This window comes from Hippocampus zosterae, chromosome 16, assembly GCF_025434085.1.
Source record: "Hippocampus zosterae strain Florida chromosome 16, ASM2543408v3, whole genome shotgun sequence".
Taxonomy (NCBI): Eukaryota; Metazoa; Chordata; class Actinopteri; order Syngnathiformes; family Syngnathidae; genus Hippocampus; species Hippocampus zosterae.
This window is the reverse complement of record NC_067466.1, coordinates 7,969,978-7,995,023: the sequence shown is the minus strand read 5'-3', so window position 1 is coordinate 7,995,023 and position 25,046 is coordinate 7,969,978. Positions and strand designations below refer to the sequence as shown.

The 25,046-nt window shown below is 41.6% G+C and overlaps 1 protein-coding gene across 2 annotated transcripts in view; it reads right to left on the bottom strand.

The window, feature by feature from the left end:
- The window catches only part of camkk1a (calcium/calmodulin-dependent protein kinase kinase 1, alpha a), a 42,683-nt gene extending 17,637 nt beyond the window's left edge, over positions 1 to 25,046 (bottom strand). The window contains exons 1-5 of one of the 2 annotated variants that reach the window (XM_052047854.1): positions 24,643 to 25,046; positions 4,597 to 5,042; positions 2,737 to 2,784; positions 1,530 to 1,583; positions 150 to 201 (exon numbers count right to left, since the gene is read on the bottom strand). In XM_052047854.1, coding sequence (XP_051903814.1) covers positions 150 to 201; positions 1,530 to 1,583; positions 2,737 to 2,784; positions 4,597 to 4,983 — 541 coding nt within the window. In that variant the 5' untranslated portion in view covers positions 4,984 to 5,042; positions 24,643 to 25,046. The remainder of the gene's footprint in view (positions 1 to 149; positions 202 to 1,529; positions 1,584 to 2,736; positions 2,785 to 4,596; positions 5,043 to 24,642) is intronic. The other variant, XM_052047855.1, reaches the window with a different exon arrangement.

Genomic DNA, 25,046 nt, shown 5'->3' with positions numbered 1-25,046 from the left:
TTACAAACATGCTTTGATGATTTCTTTTCTCCATCCATACAGGGAATGCTTAAAAAAAGTAATCCTCATATTCCTGATGTTTTTTATTTTTGCAAAATAAAAATGTAACCTTTTTTGTTTTTGAAGGCACAGGGAGGGCCTTGACTTACGTGGAAAACCACACTGCTTCATTAACTTCTTCTTGGACACCACTTTCATGGCCTGCAAAGCAAAAAAGCAATTTTTCATCCGGTTACCTTAAGATTTCGACCAGCTAAAACAATCAATGAACTCTTTATTTAATTGATTATCTATAACAGAAACAATGTATTGGCAGGTGTGCATCTGCGACCTCACAGCATTATAATTAAAGCCTTCACTGTAAAAAAAAAATCGTCTCTATCGAGAACTAACCTATTTTTATTATTGCGTTATTGAGACCTTCACCTATGATGTAAGAAAGAAAACGAAAAGCTAATACTGACAGAAAGTTTGCGACTGCAAAAGTAACTTCTGGCATCTTATAAGTAGTGGTGAGATCACATTTAAAAGATGGATGGATTACATGCAGCCTGGTGGTCGAGAGTTTCGAGATTCTGTCTCAGAGTTCTGAGTTTTAGGGTTCGTAATTCAGCTCCGTGTTGTTGGTGGTTTTTTTCTCCAGATCCCCCAGCCTTCTCACACGTTCCAAAAACATGCATTAATAGAACATTCTGAATTGTTCATTGGTGAGAATGTTTTGTTGTCAACATTAACTGTGGAGGAAAATCTCTCAAAAGGTGTAAACCTGACATTGAGAGGGCGTCGACCAATTATTATTATTTTTTTAATGCAATTCAAATTACCAGGGAACAGAATCAACCTTTTACATCTCCCATTATTCATCTGCTCCGCTCTTGACTCCTGTCACGATTATTTAGGATTATACTCAGATGTCATTGGCAAACTAATTCAGGGTGTCCCCCTCCTCCCACCTCCCACCCTACTGTCTGAAGACATCTGGGGTAGGCTCCAGCGCGCCCGCGACCCGTGTGAGAATAAGCGGATTAGAAAATGCATGGCTAGATACTCAGATGTCACCGGAGACAAGCTGCAGTAACTCACAATCTGACCCAAGAGGCTACCATTTCTGTCACACTCAACAATCAGTGTCAGCAGTGAATGCTTCGAAACATAAGAATGTTTTTTTAAAGACATCTACAAAACAAAAACAAAAAAAAAAAACACTCAAACCTCATGAACATTTTACTGAAAAGACAGTTCACATTTTTTTTTTAGCCAGCATTCCCCCCCCAGTATTAGAACCACATGTAGGTGTTCGGGTTAGGCAGTGGGCGTAAAAAGTACAGACATGCTTTGTCTGGCAAATTGGTTTCCACCAAGGAAACAAAACAAGAAAACAACAAAGAGAAGAATATATTATTTAAAAACTACTGGTGATGAAAAAAGCTAAACTTAGACATGTGTGGAATAACTGTGGTAGATTAAAAAAAATATACAGTATATATAATTTACTGGTTGCTAACTGGTAAATAAGTTTGCCGACTTACATAATGTTTGTCATCATCCTCATTGTATGCAAGTTTGACCACACCATAGGAACCCTGCAAAACAAAAAATAAAGATGCAGTTGTCAATGCACGTTTTACCCCCATAGTTTGCTGTTCATTAATGAAAACAAATGCAGACATCCAAGACGGCTGCACTGAATCTATTCAAAACCAACGTTTTTGGCCTGTACAGCTTCACCACTCCAGGATCTCTACTTACTGTGCTACTTTCGGTTGGGTCGTCTGCCTGGAGCATCTCTGTCACAACGCTGCTTTTAAAGTAAACCAAACATGCGGAAGACAGGTTGCATGTTTTATGTCTACAACTAACTGACACTATAATTATTTGTGTATTATTCCGTCCAATTTTCCAAAAAGCAGACAAAATGAGCCGAAATTGCTGGAAGCAATGTATGTCAGGCATTCACTAATAGTTATTTTTTTTCAACATTCGTGACAAATATATGGTCATCCTCTTCTTAAAGGTTTAATCATAAAATATATGCATTAAAAAATAGGTGTCAAACTCAAGGCCCCGGGGCCATATCTGGCCCGCCACATCATTTTATGTGGCCCCCGAAGGCAAATCAAACATGTCAACTTCCATGATGCTTGCTAAAATTATCACATGTAATAAATAAGAGACATACTGTAAGCATTTTTTGGAACCAAACCCCTCAGTACAGTAACTTAAACAATAGTTGAAATAAACCGTTATTATTGATTTTTTTTCATAACGGCCCTCCAAAGGAAACGGTAACTAAAGTGTGGCCCATGACAAAAACGACTTTGACACCCCTGCGTTAAAAGGTCATATAACACCTCTGTCACTGATAATGCGTTTCTAATGTTTTGTCCCTTGTAATGCAAAAACAGATCACGACAGAAACATATGGATAAGGGCATCACTCACAGCACCAAAACTGACCGTATTTAATCGAGAATATTTACACAGCTACAAATTATGCTGTTCTGTGACTAGTGATGATATTGCACTATATTTAACCATTTCATGTACTCTGTAACCTGATAACATGGTAAGCTGTCCACTGTAGTAACCGCTGTCCCTGAAAGGATTAAAATCAATGAGCCTGAACATTCCTTCCGCCATCATGGGATAAATCAAGTTTGTTTTCATTGTATAGTGTGCACACGTGAAAAAACGCAATTTCACAGTGAAGTGCCATTCACACTCCGCCAAACTCACCTTTCCAATTTCACTCTTCAACTTATACTGGTTCAACTGGATACAATCCTGCAGGGGTAAAAATTAGGACAGGAAAGTGGGAGAGTAGAAACATAATCATCAATCAATACTAACACACACAGGCAAAAAAAAAAAGAAGATACAGAATCAACACGCTGCTGTAGTTGATTTCTTTTGCCGGCTAGTCGATTGTGCAGTCGGTAGTTGGTGTTTACTGTCTGCAAGTCCGTTAGAGTGGTATTGCTTTGAAAGGTTGCTTTGCGGTACCATAGCAACCACCGTCACTACAGATCAGTGTCAGCCAGCCAGTGGAGGAGAGCAAACGACAGAACGGTCAGAGGCTTTGGATGGTGTGGACACACACACGCACAAGCACAAGCACACACACACGGCAAAGCAAGTGAGTGCTGAAATTGTAGGATCAAGAGATGGATCCTCAGTAAAAATGGATGGACGAGAGTTGGTAGGTGGCGGTGGCTAGAGCCGGAGCACCGCCTGAGGCTTGTGTTCCAAGGCTGAGAGCAGGGGAAGAACATTTTGTCGATGGTGCAAAAACAGACGGGAATAGCATGACAAAAAAAATAATAATAAAATACAGCAGCAGCTCATGAAGCAGGTTATATAAGGTTTTGCTTGCAGGGCTAACAATACCCCCCGCCCCCCGGAAAAATATAAATCACAGCTGGGATGAGGATTTTGTATTGGAGATCGCTGACTACCGTGATAGTGTGGGCAGGGAATGAGAACGAGAGTTCGAAAGAAGAGTTTAGTATGGTCAAGTATATTAACAGGTGAAACTCTGGGTTGCTTTGATTCAGAGGCATCAGGGGAAAAAAAACTTTGTTTTTTTCATTTTATGTTTAAAAACAAAATACTGTTGTCATCATCGAGGTTTTGTTTAATTGTGTTTTGATAAGCAACAACAATTCACTATAAATCAGTTAGACAAGGAAAAGAAAAAAAACTTCATCATTTTCGACAGTGTAATTTGTGTGAAAAACAAAAGTGTGAAAAACAAACCTAAACTAAATAGTTTGTGACAGAAATACAGGGAGACGGGAAGAGTCACAAAAAGGCAATGAAGTTGACGTCGTTAGAATTGTATTGGTTGATTGGTAGGTGCACATCAGGCTCATCCTGAAATTTTACCCTTCGGATGAATATTCCGAACTTATTTTCGGTGTAGTAATCATTAAAATAAAATAGTCAGAGTATAGCATTTTAATATTTTTATAAAACATTGTTGATGATACAGTATTGAAATGAAGAATTAGTCTGTGACCAAAACAAACAAATAAAACCCCCATAAATATTTTACAAGCTCAAAAGTGGTGTTGCTCATAAAAATATTGGTGAGCTCTCAAATGACCACCAGTGGTTTTGGTTTCTCTCTCTCTCTCTCCCTCCCTCTCTCATGGTTGTTTTTGAACAATTAGTCGTGCAGCGCTGCAGCCTCCACTGCTGAACTCCCCACTTTAGCATCACAGATCAATGGCTATGCACTTTATGTCTGTGAATCACATTTTTGACACGAAACAATGTGCTTGCATACCTGCCTGCAATTACGTTAAAAATTACGATCCAGTTTGATAGCACTGTGTCGCCTCACTGCATCGCGTTTCATGGTTCGTGACCCCCGCTCTAGTGTAAATTTTACATAATACTACTCATGGATATTTTCCTTACAAGCGTTACGCACACATGAGCAATTCCGTGTTGGTCATCAAAACTTTTTGGGATGGTTCCGCAAGTCCAAATTTAGTTTTGTGTTTATTTTTTTCCAATACCAAACAACAAACAAACAAAAACAATAACAACAACAACTCCAGGAAAATGGTCTCTACTTCAATGAATACTCACCTGTGAGTCTGATATGGACACACGTTTCGACTCCACCGTGGGCCTTCGAGCCACCCGAGGAGAGATGTGTGTGTAGCCCCCTCCGCAGGAGAGGTAAGTGCCTCTCTCCTGCAGAGAGAACTTCCTTCCAGTCAACTGAGGACGTGACGGTTGAGTCCTTCTGGGCTGATCCCTGTCCAGCTGAGCACGTCCATTTCTCACAGAACCACCCAGATCTTCTGTGGACATGGCGGCCAGGATGTCTGTGAGACTGCTGCTCTGTTTCTCAGAACTGGACCCCAACCTTTCGATGGCAGGCTCGCTGCTCATCTCCATGGCAGGGGGAGGGAGGTGGACTTGGCGCAGGCGGAGTTGGCGGGAAGCGGAATATTGAGCCTCCACCAGCATCAACGGGAACTGGACCAGCTGGCGTTCACAGTGTTCTCTGTCTTACAAGAGCTGGAAACCTAGAAGAGGATTAAAAAAACATTGTCACTGACTAATTATGCATTTCTTACAAGACAATACTGTATCCTCAACAATGTTTGATAAAAATATTAAAATGCTGTACTCCGACTTTTATTTTAATGAGTATTACTCAGAAAAAAAAGTTAGGAATATTCATCTTAAGGGTAAAATTTCAGGATGAACCTAAAGTGCACCTACATCCACGAATCAACCAATTCCAACAAAGTCAACTTCATTGCCTTTCTGTGACTCTTCCAGTCTTCCTGTAGTTCTGTCACAAACCATTGACGGCACTGTCACAGCACGTGAAGCGTAAGAAAACTAAAGAACTGAAAAACCCCCAAATCAAAAGGCATATTCTGCAATCAGTCTGCTGCCAGGCTCACCTGGAGCACTGTGCATTTTCCCTGTTGGCCACCAGGGGGCGTCTCTCTCTATCTCACACACACACACACACACACGCACACACACACACAAACACACACTCAACACACGCACATCAGGTATGACCCGACCCCCACCTCCGCCCCCAGACCCCACACCTAACCCTCACCCCCGCCACCACTGACTTCCTCAGCCCATCAGTACACTTGGTCGAGACTCAGCGAAGAGTCAGCATTTTGTCCCAAAAATGTAAACTACCGGTAATTAGCTTTGCTTCACATAGCCAAGACGATGCAGTCAATAGTCAAGATGAATAATGGAGAGAGCAATGTTGGTGCAGAAAAAGGCAAGAATAAAGAAAAACAGAGCTATTGAAGCGGATGCGACCAAAGAGCCAAACTCGAATGTTTTCGGAACTCATCCCATGGCCCTGAAGTGCATGTGTCTGATGGTGATGACACAGATGACGTTTTGTTCTATCCATCACATACCCGTCAACCTTTCGGAGCACCAATCTGTATAAACTACTAAAAAACATCCTTATAAAGAGCAAAAAAATCCTTATAACATACCAAAGAAATATGAGTGATATATTTGTTTCCTTGTAGAACTTGCTTGTACACTACCGAAGTATGCAATGAATACTCTGCTATTTTCAACTAGGAACCACATGATTTACTGGAAGGTTACTGGAAATGAAAGCATTCAAGTAAACTAGCACTATTCTGGGCCTGTCATGCATGTTTTTTGGAATGTGGAAGGAAACCGGAGTACCCGGAGAAAACCCACGCAGGCACGGTGGAGAACATGCAAACTGCGCAGACAAGATAATCCATGTTATAGTTCATTCAAACTGCAAACGCACGCAACCATAGAACTCCGAAATAAGAGCATTTTCCTATTTGATCAATGTAGATTTGAGATTATTAATATTCAGTATCAGACAATTGTAAAGGCTGTGTACTGACTCATCGAGAGAAAAAACAGATGTCACATTATGCTCATTCTAATACAAAGAGGTGAGAATCACTATTTGGACCGTTATGAACGTGTGAGCAATATCGTGCTGCGAAGCGAGTAGCAGCAGCGGTGTGATTATTCTTTTGAGCAGTAATGGCACTTCCCTGAAAAGCTAACATCATATTGTCATTTTTGGCCTGTATGTGCAATTTGTTGGATCGAATGAGGCCTGCGCAAAATGTGATGTGAACAATGAAATAAAATAATGGTTGTTAAATAAATTATTTTGTTGTTTTTTTTTCCGTCTCTCGGAATCCTGCAAAACATTGCAGATTTTCTTTCAGACACTGGTAACAATAATTTCAAATCTAGGGAGTCAGTAAAAGGAATTAACAATCATAATACTTTCACCATTTAACATTTTCCATTTTGAAAATAAATGTTTGGCTGCATCATCGAAATTCAACTACAGTATCTGACAATAAAAGTATACATTTTCCCTTTGAATGAGTATGATTGCATGTTTTGTATCAAGATGAAGGTTTGACAAGAAAATCCACGTCCAATGTCAAAATGGCTTCCTGTGATCTAAAAAAAATAAATAAAATTGATCCATGAAAGCCAATGAAAGAAAGCCTCATGAGCCACAGTTGACTGTCAAGCAACCATCTTTACACAAGTTTAGCTATCCGAGAAGCAATAACGGTAAAAGCTCCAGAGTGGTTTGGTGGACAAATGACTCCATTAGTGCGCCACTTTCACTCTCAGCTAGCTTCTATCACTCTGTGCCAGCGTTCTTTTGCACACACATGGCAAATAAGATCCAAGGCCAAAATAAAAGACAAAAGACTTCATTTGCAAAAGGTCGAGAAATGGGGAACGGGCTATAATAATGCACACAAATCTTCAAGGAGCGCTTCATCTCCATATAGTGGCCCTGACTTTGTTTTTTTATTCTTTTTTATGGGTCATTGACAGAGAGCAAAGAGCATTGCCATTACATACACAGATAAATCCCCCCTCAGCTTTCTATGGCAAGCATTCGACCTTGCAAGCCTCCATAGGCTTATTTATCTTCATTTTTATGAGCAGTGTATCTTTATTTCACTGTGGGAGATGGGAAGAGCAGACGCCACGGTTGCATATTGGAAATGTGCACTCACTGGACACTCTATTAGGTACACCCACAAAATCAAACACAGGGTTTAAAAACAAAAGCTGCATGAAAAACTGATTTGCCAAAGAAAATCATTTTCCGCTCAAGAGGTATGATGTAATTTCGGCAGTTTGAAATGGCAATTCATCAAATTAGGAGGCGTTGAAAACATGTGACGCTACGCAGGGCCTAAAGGGGTGGCGGAGGGGGGGGGGGTCTATAGCCCCTTCGGAAATCTTTCTAGCCCACCTTCAGACTCCCCGTAAATCAATTTATTACATACAGTCATACCTCGGTTTTCGACCATAATCAGTTGCAGAAGACTGTTTGAAAAGGGATTTGTTCGAAATCCGAAACAATTCGGATGATGATTCGGGGATAATACACACGTAGTTTTTTATTTTTTTTAACTGATTTGCGTAAAGCGCAAACAAACACGTCTGCTCATAATGAACGTTACACGAGGAAGCCGAGAGAAGTGGAGTGGCGTATTCGAGTTTGTCCAGTTTGGTCGAAAACCGATTTTCGGTCGTAATCTGAGGTGTAAAAATCTCACATTTTCAGGTCGAAATCCGATTTGGTCGATAACAGAGACATTCGAAAACCGAGGTTTGACTGTGTTTCAGTTCATAAAAAAAATTTAGTTCACAAGTAGCCATTTTGTTTAAGTATAATTCCGATTTCCGTGTTTGTGCTTCAGCTGGGGGAGGGGAGTGGGATGTTTCAGTTTCTTGCGCATGTTTCTCGCAATTTCTCGCGGTCGAAAATAATCTCAGAGCGACCTTTCGGAAACTTGAACGTTGCTCAAATTTGTCATTCGTCTACTCCCTGGACAACAGGAGCGTGCTATCCAAGCTAAAAGCTCTGATGGACAGACTATCCCACCCCCTCCAGGCCATTCTGACAGCACTGGGAGTTCACTCATTGGGTTATGTGCCTCGGAACATTGATTGATTCAGCCAGAGACTGCTACACCCGTGCTGCTGTCAGGCTATTGAATAGACGCACCTGAAATCCTGGACTCACCCCCACTCACCCATTTTTAATATGCTTATATTTATATTTTATAACTTAGATACTTTTTGTTCTTCTATTTCTCCCTTTCATATTGTTGCTGCTGTAAATTGGGAATTTCTCCATTGTGACAGACAAATAAAGGTTTTGTTATCTTATCTTATTCAGAATGCACCAAAAACGGCGCTAGGCACCGGGTGCCTAGACTGGGGACACGGCGCGTGTGATAACTGATTATTCCAATCCGATTTGTTGATTCATTGATTAAACAAATCTCAGGATTGTGTGGAGTTGATTTTTAATGAACCGCTTCTTCAATAAATGTCACTGTCGTGCAGTTCAATGAGGTAATTAAAATGTCAATACAAAAATGGGAGACTGCATTTGTTGACCGTGTGCTTTTGTACGTCGCCATTATAAGACAAAAGCACATTTGATAAAGAGAGTGCGATGTTATTTTCTTGGCATTGAGTCACCCAACGTAATCCAAATGATCAGGATCATTATCGAGCTTGTAAAGAGCGTGTCGATCAGCTGATCATTCGAATCATGTGTATTGGAGTCAGGAGATATGCGTTTCAAATTAAATGCCCGCTTCGTGCAAAAGTAGAGCTTTGAACATTTTTTTTCCCCCCTCCAAAGTCCCCGCTCCCTAGGAGTGCCAGGCCTCGACTTTGCTTCACCTGTCACATTTGATGTGACTCAAAATGTGGCTGGGTCACATAAATTTTCACCTTCTTGCTTGGCTCTCGACGAAGGCGGACACTTTTGATTTCTCTCCTGTGCCCCAACCCCACCCCCACCCTTCCCTGCTCGCCACTCAGTCCATGTGCTTTCTTTGTCTGACTTTTCCTAGCCTCCTTTCGTATTTTCATCCTAAAAACAAACATGGAATTGGTTGGCTGGTCTCTCGATGCCATTGACAACATTTTCTCGATGAGAAGAGCAGGCAGTAGGGAGCCTACTTGCCCCTCGGGGACTTTTGCTGCTGGGTACACCCTAGATCCTTGGAGGAAGCGGAGAATGGTGTACCTGTCAACAATGTCCGTTGAGGATGTGGATGACATCTACATTTTCGGCCTTCCGATAACAGGTATGCTGCCGTTTGGTGTGAGCAGTTTCCTGATCTATCGAAAAATTCAACCGACGGGAGCGGCTCTATCGGAAGAGGCTGCCGGTCTAAGGATGGCATAACGCGGATGTCCAACACTCAGACTCAGACTGTGCTCAACCACAAACTGTTGCGGTTTTGGAGTGTCACTGCTGGATGGACAACAACTTGGAGAAACTGGAATCCGTGCTCAAATAGTGACTGAAATCACGGATTTGGCTGTTCAACGCCACTAAAGAGACTAAAAGAGACTCTTAAATTCTTGGGCAGCCTGCTACCAAAACAACATCTGCTATCTCGACCTTCCCCTGATGAAAATATGCACGGAAGCTAGTCCCCCACCATCACCCACTCCCTCATACATTCCCTTGTTTCACCGTCTTCATTGTTTTTATCTTGTGACCTGTTGTAACTGTCATATGCTCGTGCAGGAGTTTTTTTTTTTGCCTCACTCAAATTATCCTCAAAATGAGGGTAGTTCGAGCGTGTTTTTTTTCTCCCCCTCTCCCACCCTTGTGGTTTCTTTCTGACTTTCGGGTTGAGTGAACGCTGTCGCGTTTTGGCTGCCGCTGCTCAACCCGTATTGTTTTGTGTTTTTTGTTATTGTAAAGTGTCCTTGGGTGTCTTAAAAGGCGCTTATAAATAAAATGTATTATTATTATTATAAATCACTGAGCACAAAGAAGCGGGAGTGAGAATGCTGCATAGCACATCAACTGTCTTCTTTTGATGATGACATCACTACACAAACACATGTGCACATATACTGTACACCTGCCGAGTGCCCGCTCCAACATACATCACTCCCCAAATACACAATACACATGCACAAAGAGATGCATTTGATTCTTTTCTCTCTTTTTACTCTCTCGCTTTTTTTTTCTGAACGGATTAAATGAGACATTTCATCCTCCGAAACACACAAATAGAAAAACTCCCCCTGCACCCTCCCCCCCCATGTCCTCTTTTGTTGTGCTATCAGTTGGGAGTGATTATGCCTCATCATCTTTGACTGAGATTTTAACGTGACTTTTTCGAATGCCATTTTCTTTCAATGAGCACGGGCCCACATCATCTCAGAGGCCTCTGCGGAGAGTGAGCACGCATAAAAATTAGCTCTCAACTATGGTAATGGGAAGCAAAAAAATGGATTTTAAAACAATCAAAGTCAGATAAATGATTTTCACACGGGCGAGAGCTGTGTCGGGTGACAGTCTATTTGAAATACCTCATCAAGGCGCCATTTAAGAAAAAAGAAAAGCGCACCAACAATGCGTTATGGGATTGGGAATAAACCGTTTTTGACATCACGGAAAATGTTTTCATAAGCGCAAAAGTTAAAACCAAGGAGAGTTTGGTTGTACAAAAATATACTGATGTAACCATTAAATCATGGGTGTTAAACTCATTTGTGGCGCGGGTCACATTTGAGTTACCATTTCACTTGAGTTTGACACATGTGCATTAAATGATTCTCATATAAAAGGACAGACGTTACATTTAAAGACACAGCGTTGACACTTTATTGGTACCGGTATGTTTTGAAAGTTCATTCATATTATTCACTCTGATAACACTGATCGACACATTTCGCTGCCAAGAAAGTTTTAAATTGTTTTGGCGTATTTAGATGTCGCTGAATCTGGAAAAAATTGCTCTTAGTGTGTGTAAACTAATATGCTCAACCACCGCATCGACAACCTGCTCAAGCAATCAAGTGTGTGCGGCTGTTTCGATTCCAATTTTGTTCGCTAAAGCAAATCTGTGCATCCGGACAAATAAAATTGTAAATCCGATTGACTTAATTTGCATAATATGTCAGTTTTGAATTAGTAGTTGGCTAACTGACTGTTTTCACAGAAAACTGCTACTGCCTCGCAACCTTTTCATGTACATCAGCAACTCTCTTGAAACCCCAAAACCCTATATAACATAAGCCTCTCATAGTCCTCAAAAGGAACCAGAAAGATTTTGGTATGTTACAGGGATTTTTTTTCTTCATAGTGATGCGATCTCAACTCTTGAGTACTCGGCAATACAGATACCACGTAACCGATACCACCATGACCATAGATGCTACATTTCTATTAAACCAATATCGGATAATGTGAAAGAAATAAGTTTTATTTGTTTTTGACTCACTCTGCAGTTACAGAACCATGAGTTTTCGTCTTTGTTCAAAAGAAATTGAAGTGCAAAATAATACAGGTTCAACTGTTAACTGTTAAACCCGAACCTATGAAATCGGAAAATAGGGCTGGACGACAAAGACAGAAAAATTCTAGTTTTTCCAAATCGGACCACAATGATTGATATTCATTATTTTCTATCGAATCAAAATAAGCAAAAAAATTAAATATGTTCTTGGAATGTAAGCAGTAGCCAAAGAAAATCTATGCAGCTGGATTGTGAGCATGAAATCTTCAGAGTCAAACCCCAAAGCTCCAAACTGTGAGGCAGATGTGCTAATTGCTATAAAACTGCGCTACATATTAGGTATTTATGAAGATGTACAGTATGTAGATGGATGTGTCATGTTTGAATCCCGCTCAGTCTGCTAAAATTAGTTGGATAATCGATGAATTTCTTCCCAACTATAGAGGAAGTAACATGATACATCCGGTGTTTTCACTTGATACTTTCGAATCTGTTCGTCTGACACAGACTAATCCCTGGAACTCGTTAAATTAATCCACGGGATTAGCAAGCAATTGTTCCAGACACAACTCTGTTGTAAATCTGTTCAACACCTCAGCGAGACACGATGACACAAACACAATAAACTCTACATACAGAGATGTCTATGATTTATGAATAAATCTTCCTTAGTAAAAATTTATGAGCCGTGGCTGCCACATCTGAGTGTGCCATTAACTCTTCCAGGATTGCACAGGATATAACACCGCAAAGTGACATGCTGGAAGAGCCTATTATTTCTCCTCTACTGACCTTCTTTGGAATCCTTGATATGGTGCTGCACTCACAAGGACAAACCAGATCCCCCTTCCGGTTTTTCCTTCAGGCAAACGTTTGTATCAAGAGAGCTTCACGTCTTTGTTGACATGTCTCATCATATCACCAGTTGAATCCACGTGCTAGACCCTCTGGTTTGAACGTCTATTTTTATAAGGTTGTCGCATTGAATTTCAGGCGCTAAGGTAATCACACAAAGCCATGTGGCTTGGGAGACAGGGGGCTCAATATCACCACAATGGAAGTCTGCAATGATGAGAACCCACGCGGGGATTATGATGTTGCTTCTGGAAATGAGAAAGGATCCTCCCCTTTCAGCATGTAACTCGGTGCCCTCTAAATTCCTCGGAACATCCCGCTGATCCCAAGCTCCTCTCTTCAATATTCAAAACCTGTGACCAGGTGGCCGGATGAGCACGTGGTTTGACTTGCTTCTGGCTGACATTCATTATCTGCTCAACGACCAACTCGATATGCAATGAGATGTGGCTTCTATCGGAAAAGAGACCAAGATATCTTTACCCATTAGAGACTGAGCTACGTCATTTCCGACGGCATTGTACATGTGGAGCGTTCCCTCAAGTTGCTCAGATGTCGCAGGTCAAAATGCGTCCCCTCAAAAAATAAAATATAAAAAGACTTCTCCAGGAGCGCCAAGTTGACACCATCTTTTTTAAAACGGTTATTTGCCTCACTCAAACTGCTTGTAGCTATTAGCGCTGGCAGTAGTCAAACGTTGTTTCTCAATGAGGCTCATTAGCATGGAGGTGGGCAATTTCTCTGCCAAATATATGCGCGTTACCTCATTTAAATACGCAGAAATCCCACTGCCGCATCAAGACACATTGTGCTTGGTCTCACTTTATGACACATTTCACTGCACGTTGATTAGCTGCTATCGGTTTGATGAATTCTTCCTGGTTAGCACGATGCTAAAGCCACGCAATCGTCGAATGAATTTGGCCCTTGTGAGTGGCAGTCGCATACGGTGAAAACCAAGTACAGACAAACACCATCAGTGACGACATCAGGACGAAATACGGTGACACATATTATCATCTTCTTTTCAATACATGATACAATGAGCTTGCGAAATCTACCAGTGTTTCTTTTCTGTACCAACCATACTGTACAAAACTGTCATATAGTGTGACATTATTACTGGAAAAAAAGAAACAGAAAAAGAGGGTCACCCTCAGTTAAATAAAATCTTGAATTTGGTCCCTGGGGTTGATATACACATCATGACATCATAATGTGATGACGAATCCTACCAAACTGGTATGTCAGCAGCATGTTACAATATCGCTGCGGTAGGTGGAGCTCCTTCACAAGACATCAAGTGATTCATCAGAGAGCAAATACGGGAGTCAGAGCACTAATCCGTTGCTAAATATTAGATTTTCCTTCTCAAATGTTAGCTTTTGGGTGAGAGAACAGATCATTGCGTGGGTAAGACAAAAAACAAATTTCAATGAAAAGACAAAGAATCGCTTTGGAGATGGTACGTATTTGATGTGACTTTTTGGAAGAGATCAGTGCAACACCATGTGTGGGATTTCAATGCGTGCATAGTATTGATTACAAATGATTCCAATTTTATATTTAATTTTGGACTTTGCTTTGTGAGCTGTGGTGCAGTTATACTGGAACAAAAAAAGCTTTCAGCAAACCATTCGCAAAAACTTTGAAAAAGTGTAGAATCGTCCAAAATTATCTTATTAAATGAAGAATTAAGATTCAACCCAGCGGCCGAGGTCAAAACTCTGACTGACAACTCAAAACAACGCCCTCAACAGAGTCAAATTGTGTGTGCTCATCATTTCTTCTCTATACACAGAAGACAGATTAACATCAGAGGAAGACGAAAATGGCCCTTTCACCAAGGGTATAGTTCACCTTAAAATTGAGGCAGTGTCCTCTTTTTGTAAAGCGGCTAAAATATTGAAGAGAGGCCAGGCGGAGATGACGTAAACGTTCATGTCACGGATGTAGGTCACCAGCAGCAAAAGAGCTCAAAGAGCAGCATGGAGAACCGCCGGAATTTTTCCTGCACTGGGTTTCATCTCAATTTCATTTTGCCTAATGGCGTCATTCAGGCCTTTGGCATCTTTGACTGCATGCAGGCAGGCGGGGACCGGTGCTGATGGAATATGATGTTTACATTCGGATTTGCAGTCCGAGTTGAATGTCAGAAACAAATGTCATTGAGATGTTTAGAATACACGCTTTTAAATTGATATTGTTGACCACATGAAACGTGTTAAATGCCCATTGGTCACTTGATAGATCTATTGTTTCTATTCATTCATTTTCCGATCCGTTTATCCTCACAAGGCTCGCGGGTGCTGGAGCCTATCCCAGCTGTCATTGGGCAGTCAGCGGGGGACACCCAGAACCGGTTGCCAGCCAATCGCAGGGCACATAGAGACGCTCACACTCACACATTGGGACAAATTTGAGTGCTCAATCAGCCTGCAATGCATGTATTTGGAATTTGGGAGGAAATCGGAGTACCCGGAAAAAACCCACACAGCCCCGGGGAGAACATGCAAACTCCACACAGGGAGGCTGGAGCCGGAATTGAACCGGGTACCTCTGCACTGTGAGGTCGATGCGCTAACCACAGAACCACTCGGCTGCCCGTTGTTTTTATTAATTATTATTACTCTTTTGCACATTTCAAAGGTCGGGTGACTAAGGAATTCTTGTGTTTTATTAAAACAACTAGCTGGTGCGCCGCCCTCCGGGCGGCTCATCAGCTAGTTCCTGCGGAAGGCTGGTAAGGTGGTGGTTCGCCGCCCTCCGGGCGGCTCATCAGCTAGTTCCTGCGGAAGGCTGGTAAGGTGGGCCTTCGGCCCACAAAAGTGTTGTTGCTTGGTTCAACTTTTTGTTCATCTTCATTGCTTATCGCGAAAATAAAGAGATGTTTAGCTCTACTAAATAACTAACAATTTTATTGCAATGCTTGTGGGTAGACAACATTTTTTCGCTAACATGCCCGCGCGATCATAGTGAGCCACTGCCTGAGTGGCGCAGTGGCGGCGCGCAGTGGCGGCGCGGTGAAGTAGGTACGTTTTGAAAAGGGACGCGCAATATATATATAGATGGGGACCATAGTTAAACAGACTGGCGTAATTAATTATGCTTAAACTTACCTGGGTGCTAAAATAATCAAACAAACTTTGACCTATTTTAATCCAGTCATATATCCCCATTCAACGATATGTTCTATTTTGATCTAAAAGTGATTGGAATTTTTTTTTCATGACACACAACATCACGTAACTTGTTATGATTGCAGGTTTTGGTCAGGTAAAAATTAGAGGGAACATTGGTCAAGTCTCTGTGATATCCCTCTTCTGACTCCCTTTTTTTCGGCATCACTTGAACAACATTTTCACTGGCTCATTAAGAATCATGACAGCCTTGCTTGTGGATTTGTCCCAAAACAGGTTGGGACAAGGAACAAGGAAACGACAGTAAATTAAAAAAAAAAACAAGTTTTACACAATGTCGTGTTTTGTATAAGAATGGATTCCCTAGCCCGCAAGAAGTATTTCAGAATGCCGGGTTGCATAGAACATATTATTGTCAAGAACATTTTTGGGTTGACTTCCCCCTTAAGAGCCTAACCATCATTTTGCATCCCAAAAAAACTGAACGCACGACGATTTATTTTTGGGCTCTGACATACCGTCGTGTTTGAAACTATGTAGTCTGACTGCTGTTCTTTATCCAATCAAACAGCCGACACGTAGGCTGAGAAACTCACTGTGGGGGCGGTTATTATGTAAAGTAGCTGTAATACTACTCCAAAACAGTAGGGTGAAAGTTTCGTATGGCTCAATCACAGACGCATTTTCAGAAAGAAGCTTTAATGGGACATATTTTTCTACAATAGAAATAGGGTCCTGTAGACTGCCTGCCCAGTGCCCACCCAACAAGTGTGGAATGAAACAACCAAGTAAATCTTTTGTTTACCGCCCATTTCTGAACTTGTGTTTGCAAACTAGCCGTTTTGTAACATAGGAGGTACAGTGCTAACACTATCACATCCCATTTCTCCATCCATGACTTTGCAGCTAGGATGAAGGGACGTCAACGATTTTCACACCAATCTCCCAGTGATGTCAAAGCTAAAAGCTAAAATGTGCTACAATGGGACCACACATTATCTTAAGTAAACAGTGTTATTGGTATTCTCTTGTGAAAATCAGCACATTTGTCAAATGTTGGGTTTAAGTTGACATGGGGGCGGGCGTTCTTATGTTTGCCACGGTGGTCCGCCGCTTGCAAATGTTCTTCACCACCTGATGTGAAATTCAACAGCAAAATGCTGCCTCCACATGTGAAAATCCAATTGTCAAACATCTATTTGGGAGTGTCTAAGTCAGGGGTGTCAGACTCGGTTTTTTTGTGGGTGACTGAAACCTTATAATAAAAAGTCAATAATTACGGTTTATTACACTATGGTTTAAGTTACTGTAATGAGGGGTTTGGTCACAAGAAAATGCTTGCAGCATGTCTCTTATTTATTACATCGGAGAATTTAAAATTTTGGTAGAGATTTTAGCAGGCATCATGGAAGTTGACATGTTTGATTTGCTTTCGCGGGCCACATTAAATGATGTGGCGGGCCAGATCTGGCCCCCGGGCCTTGCGTTTGATACCAGTGGTGTAAGTGCATGTTTAGGATGCCATGATGCTTTGTGGATTTAGAATTTTGAATGTTTTATTAAGGCACTTAGGAACGGTTCAAAACAATAATATATACAGGTAGTATCATCCAAAATGCTCATTTGAATTTAATTAATTTAGTCTCATTTGAATATACCTGTGGATACAGAGCACCATAACTTGAACATGCCTTTTCTAATTTCTGCAGTGTGAATCATGATTATAAAGCTGTTGATAGAACAGATGGAGCTCCGTAATGACCCCACAACAGTTTGTAACACAATTTAAACCCATTTGTTATTTGGAGATCATTTTCTCCAATTTAGGTCATTTCAATGACTGAAAGTACTTATCTTTGTCCCCGTAGCTGAAGTGGTATGCTGATGTTACCTTAACAAAGGCTGAAAAACGATGCAATATTTATTAGGACTAGAAACTGAGATATCAAGAGCTTTTATAGGACATACAAATTGATTATTTGAGACAACAGTAAATTTTGAAAGTACGAAGATGAGATTCATCCTGGCAAGTAAAAATAATTTCATGCTTCTTCCTCCCCAAATCAATGGAGCTTACAATTCACCACCGTGGTCCAACCTACTCTGAGAAATGTGGAGCGGCGCCACGGTTGGTCGATTCCCCAGATTGGATTTATGAGCCAAAGTAAAAAAAAAAAATTGAATGATTTTCACAAAAGGAGACTGATGATGTCAGGCGGCGCACAATAAGCCCCTACCTTCCAAAGCAACAGCAATTGACCAAAAAAGACAGCTCAGTTTTCATTCAGTTCCTGAAGCTGGAGCATCAGAGTTCAAAAAAGTGCTTAAGCAACCAGAAAACATTTTGGGTCAAGAGAAAACAATGAAAATAACATTTTTATTGGCTGATTCATCAATTTTTAATTGCTAGCAAGGCTGCAGCCATGTAAAGACGGGCTGCGGCTATCTGATATTTTGGTATTCGGATATCTGACTGAAAATTATATCAAATAATTGGATATTCAGATAAAAATAAAGCATATTTTTGTTTGGTTAAAGAATAATTATGACTACAGAAGACAAACATTTCCACTTAATGGGCGACCAGCCTGTTTTGTTAAAAAGTGATCAGCAGGAACTGCAAATGCGTCAGGCTGTCAGAATCAATGTGTACGAAGTTTTTTGCATCTCGAAAATTGTCTTTGAAAAGCAATCCGACATTTCAAAAAGTAAACAGTGTTATTGGTTTAACATTTAGAAACAATACAAGCTCTGAAAATGACCTCAAAAAACAGGTCAAAGGGGAGACAAAATTGACTCATGAATTCAAGATATCTTCTGCTTATTGTATTTACCCTCAATTGTTGAAAAAAAATTTAAAGCCCCTTTAATGATTCACTGACATTACATGGTCAAATAACCAAATCATCCAAAATATGAAAACCTGCAAGGTCCCAGTCACGGTCTTGTTCCTGATGGGGTTTTCTATACCAGCTAATGAGAACTGGGAAAGTGCAAATGGGGTCAAGTGCAGGCTAGCACTTAGCTGCGGTTAACAGGAAAGATCTGAGAACCCCCCCCCCCCCCCCCCCCCCGAGTCTTTGCTGGTCATGCTTTGAATAATGAAGGCTAACATGCAGATGAGGCAGACTAATGAGGCCTATAAATGTCTCTATGTATCCACGCGCTGCGGCATTGTCGTCAACTAATGAACATAATTGCGTTGATTATGTTGCGTGTTGTGAATCCAGGCTAAGTTTACAAATAGTGCGGCACTATTTACTCAAGTTGTGACCATAAGCACACTACATTTACCTTCTCGTGCGAGAGCCCCGGGGCTGATGATTTAATTTAAAAACATCACGGAGCTTGAGGAATAAACAAATAATTAATGCAGCTTGGTGCGAGATCCTGGAGGAGTCCTGCTGTTGTGGTCTTCCAAATCATCCTTTGGGATGCTACAGAGGGCGACCCGGTGGTCCAGTGGTTAGCACGTCAACCTCACAGTATAGAGGTTCAATTCCAGCAACTCCTGTGTGGAGTTTGCATGTTCTCCCCGGGCTTGCGTGGGTTTTATCCGGGTATTCCAGTTCCCTCCCGCATTCCAAAAACATGCATTGCAGGCTGATTGAATACTCTAAAAATTGTCCCTAGGTGTGAGTGTGAGTGCAGATGGTTGTTCGTCTCTGTGTTCCCTGCGATTGGCTGGCAACCGGTTCAGGATGTCCCCCGCATACTGCCCGAAGACGGCTGGGATAGGCTCCAGCACCCACCCTTGTGAGGATAAAGCGGAACAGAAAAGCTGCCCTTGGTCATGAGATGGATTACAGTCTGGACTGGTCACAAGTCGTGGCAGGGCAAAAAAAATAAAACATTCACACATACATTTTAACCTATTGTTCATTTTGAATAGAACTTTTCATTAATCTCGCACAGAATACCCAGAGAAAACCCACACAAGGATGGGGAGAACACCCAAACTCCACCTATTTATACTTTACTCTTTCTAATGGCGAAGTTTAATTAATGCTTCGTGATAGACTGGAGAGATAAGCGTGGACTTCAGGAAACATTCTTCGCTACAGCAATCCCTCACACTGACTAACTGCCCTGCGGAAACCATTGACAGGCTCGAGACCTTCAATGACAGTCTCTCGGGACCTGAAGTTGGAGACCAACATCAACTCCGTCCTGAAAAAGACCCAGGAGAGGATGTACTTCCTGCGGCTTCTCGACAAGCAACTGGCTGCCTCAAGCGCAAAGCTAACTTTGAGCAAAAGAGAATATCCAATCCCCACAGCTACGATCGCTAACGCCAAGCACAAAAGGAGGGGGAGAAAAACGGAGGCGTACGTTTCTAAGCAAGGCACAAATAGAGCCACGGAAAAGCACTGAGAAAAGAAATTAGGTTCCACTCATTGCTTTAATGAGTAAATATGAGCAGCTTTGTTTAAAACCCCCCACACAAAAAAATAAATAGAAAATAGTCGCGCTACATGTATCAAAGTTGCTCGGATGGAGAGGTGTCCTTGAGCAAAAAAAAATGGAAATTTAGATGCCAACACATCATGATTTCGATGTTGGTGTTAGAACCAAGCGATGTTTCCAGAACTTGTCGATTATTTTATCAGTGAGCAGTGCATTACAGGGACTGAAAGGTAGCAGGCATCCATCAGACTTACTTTGTAAGATTCCAGCAAGTGAGGTTTGTTTCTACAGAGATGTTGTGTGTCAAAAGAACTTGCTTTGAAAGTTGACGCGGCGGTACTTTTTTTTTCTTCTTACAATTGTAATTTGAGAGCTTTTCAGACATGAAATGCATTTTTGTGTCGGAATAAAAAATACATAACTGAACACTTCAGACTCGAAAATAACACTTCAGGCAGACATTACAAGGTTATGTCTAACCTCGGAGGGAAACTATTTCATCAGGGCTGCGATACTGCTCTGCTGCAAAACTTTCGTAAAAGGGATGTTGTGTAAATGGTTGTTTCCACCACATTTGTGAAAATTAGCACTTTTGCCTTTCACAAAACATAATAATAATGCCTTTGATTTATACTGTTCAACACTTTTTGGACACTCAGACGCTTTTCAAAAGGAGGACAAACAAAGACAACAAAACGGAGACAACATTAGAGTCAACAGAGTTAAAAAAAAAAAAAAATATATATATATATATATATATATATATATATATATATATATATATATATATTTTTTTTTTTTTAAAGGATTTGAACTTTTCTAGAGTCTGAGTTCCTGATCGGTTGTGACGTTGCGACGAAGGCTCGGTTTCCCCGAAATCCGGCACTGTGTGCGGGTGATGGGTGCGAGGAGAGCAGAGTCAGCAGAGCGGAGGGGCCAGGTAGGACAGTAATGTTGCAATGGGTCGGAGAGGTAGGGAGGGGCCAGGTTCGGAGGAGAGGTTTGTATTGGATGCAGTGTTGGTCAAGGAGCAGGTGGAGGTGATGGAGGTGAGGAGATGTGTTCCCTGGGGCTGGTGTTGGTGAGGAAGTGGGCAGCAGAGTTCTGGACAAGTTTTTTCTAGATGAGTGAAGGTCCAAAGAACAGGCTATTGCAGTAGTTGAATCTGAAAGTACTGCAAGCGTGAATGATTATCTTTGTCTGTGGTCTGGGAAAGGGAGCGACGGAGGCGTGCAATGTTGCGTAGGTGGAAAAGAAAAAGGATGTTTTACCCTGGAGAACCCACGGGGTCAAATCTGGCCCCTATAAATTCTGCTACTCAAATGCTACCCTTAAATCCCAAAGGGTCAAATTTGGCCCTCATCGTAAATGTGGATTGAAGCATTGAATTTTTGAAGAAACATATTTTAGTGTTCAGTGAACATATAGCAGTCATTTAATGTATAATTCATCATCTTCCAAATAGGAAAAGGGTTCTTGGGTTCTCCAGGGTTAAGTGATATGGTCGATATCGGATTGGTGAAAGAGTGGAGTCCATGATTTGGCCAAGGTTGCAAATGGAGGCGGAGGGTGTGACTTTTTGGGTATAGTGATGAGGAGTTCCATTTTATTGCAGTTTAATTTTTGTCCATTCGGGTTTTGATGTCAAAAAGTCAGTCGATTATGGTGGCGAGGAAGACAGATTTGGTCGAGATTTAAAGTTGAGTATCGTCATAGAAAAAAGGAAAATGGAGTCCATGGTGAATGATTTGACCGAGGGAGAGCATGTGCATTGAGAAGAGACGTGGGGCCGAGCACGGAACCTTGGGGGACTACATGGCTGACTGAGGAAGTGTGGGACTTGCAGTTGTTGACAGAGGCAAAGTGATGATAGTCGAAGAGGTCCGAGATAAATCAAAAGAGCGCTGTTCCAGAGATGCCAACAGAATTTAGACAGTGGAGGAGGATTGTGTGATTAATACTGTCAAATGTGTCAGAACGATGAAGGAAAAGGAGAATGGCGACGCAACCAAAGTCAGCTTGTGAGCTGAATCCGGACAGAAACGTTTCATACAGCTGAATGGAGCATGATGTTGGAGTTGCGTTACTGAGTGCTAGTAATGGATGAGTGAAGATGGTTCTGTCGTTGTCAAGGTTGGCCATTTTTTTTTTTAAGTTTGAGCGGGTGAACAGGTGGAAATAACGTTGGCGATGAGAGGGATGACAGTCACAATACGTTCATCTATATCTATAGAAAAAGAACTGTTTGCTATCGTATGTTGGTCCATCCTACGCAATGATTAGTTTTATCCATTCATTCATTTACCGCATTAAAATACATGGCACACTAATTCATTCACACAATATACCATCCCTAATTTGGACACCACCGAATCAGGTATTGAGTATGACTTGATGTACCAAAGAAACAACTTGATGGAAATCAGCATCACTTGTTATGATCAACCCAAAATAGAAAACATTTTTCAATAAGAAAAGCAACAGGACATAACAAGGAGATGAAACACAAACTGCATAAAATCTCTCAGAGACACACGCACGCACACACACACACACACACACACACACACACCAGTTTCTATCCCTACGCCTTAATCAAGTGATTTCCCAGAGGAGCTGTAAGACGATGAGATTTTGACATGGCCTCTTTTTCAGTAGCTGGCTTGCACTTCTGCACGATGGCCAAAGTGAACGAGTGGTTCTAATACAGCGCTGAGAAAGCAGCACCACAGTGACGTGTGAAATAGAACGGAAATCGCAAGTCATTTCAATCAAGTGAAAGCGTCCAATAAAAAAAAAAAAATACACAAATGAGGAGAATTTTTTTTACGTTTAACATTTTAAGTCTATTGCAGAGTCACAATTATTTTTTTTTGTTGGTAAGTACAGCACAGTGCAGATAGAATATGGTCGTCGGGCCGCAGCATTTCTGTGCTTCTCATTGCAGAAGCCCTCGTCTGCATAATGTCTATCACAGTGCATATTTATGTCCGCAAATATAATGAAACATTTGAAAGGGAAGTGGAGCTACTCAGGAGACGTTGTTGCCAAACACCCTCAGGCTCATTCAAATACTGGAACATTCAATTAATAATAATTATCAAGCACCAAGTGGGCAAGGCTCCAAGTAAAAGTGGACTTCCTTGTTTGTCATACACCGCTTTGAATTTCAGAGATGCAGATGTGTACAAGGTCATCAGTCTCTAGTAAATTCACAGTAAACCATCACAACAATGGCTACTGATTTAGAAATATGCAACTTGCAGCTGTGCAAGCACCACTTCAGGCAAGCATGCATTATGTTTATTACGCATCAAGTGGATATCAGCAATGAAAATGAAGGAGAAGCTACGCGAGTAATTTGGTGGTTTTCTATGTGGCTACATTTTAATGAGGGGCATATCTTGGGGCTATTTTGGATGGCTGTAGGGATGGGCAATATGGCCCCAAATTTTTATCACAGTAGAAATTGAATCCCTTCGCAGTAAAAGTATAGTCAAGGAGGAGTGTTCAAATCCAGTCTTTGAGGGCCACTACACTGCACGTTTTGGATTTGTCCCTCCTCTACCACACTTACTTCAAATGATTGCTCATCAGTAAGCTCTGCAGAAGGTTGATAACGATCCCGACATAAATTTTTTCAGGTGTTGGAATTCAATTTGTTAAACGTGGGCTCCTATCCTTTCCTTTCCCTCACGCAAAATGCTCAATTCGCACACTTTGCACGTCGCCGCTGTACTGACTCCACTTTTCACGTTAATACACAGTATTTCCATACTGCAGACATTATTGTTGTTACTTGACACTAAGCTTCTTGCAACAACTGCCAGAATGCCCCCCCCCCCCACCCCCCACACTGGCTGTGTTCCACTTTCATTGTTTCTGGCTTTGCTGTGATGTTGAAGTGTATAAAATGTGACACCCATACCATAAAGACTGTCAAGCCAGCCATGGATATTGAAATAATTTTCAAGATGGGGTCTATTTAAAGTATAAGAAGATGCCGTGAGTGGGAAAATCAGGAATAAAAAACAAAAAAAAACAAAAAAAAAAACAGTTGAGATTGAATCAATTCTGTCAAAAATGGAGTGGAAAAAATTGCTTGAACAATGAAATACTCCCCACCTTGTTTTTTTTGGGGGGGGGGCAGATTAAGAGCATTTCTTTTCATTTCAAATGGTCAAGTTGTCTTCACGTGCGAGTGATTTCAGTTACGAGCCTGGTCACTTAACGAGTTTAACTCGCAAATCGGGGTACCTTGTACGTGCCTTCTCTTTATGGAGATTGTGAAACACAACCGTCATGCATTTTTTCGACCCACTTCCCCATATGATGGTCCGACTAACCGTCTGTCAGCACCAACGAACGCATTCACCGAACACGCACACCAAATTTTAAAAAAAAGTTTCACTCACCCAAATGAGCGTCGAACCTCTTGCGTAGTCACAGACCCAAAGGGAGGGTGGGGGATGTCCCGGTCGGACGTGACCGTCCCCGCGTGTCTCGGCGCGCACACGCCAAAACAACGCGTCGGTGAAACTGTCCTGCCCGGTTAAATGCGAACGAGAACCACCAGCTGCTGACCTGAGATGTGTTTTTGACGTCCCTCTCTTTTCTTCCGGAAATAACAGTGCCACGGTGCGCCCACACCGAACCCTCTCTCCTCTCTCCTCTCTCCACGTAATGTGTTCGGATCCTCGCTGGAGATTAAAGCAAGCGAATCGGCCACTCCTGCACGCTGCAGCAGCGATCCGCGCGCGTGAAAGCACTCGCTGCTTTTGTCTCACGCTGGTTGCTGTACACGGGAAACCATAACTTC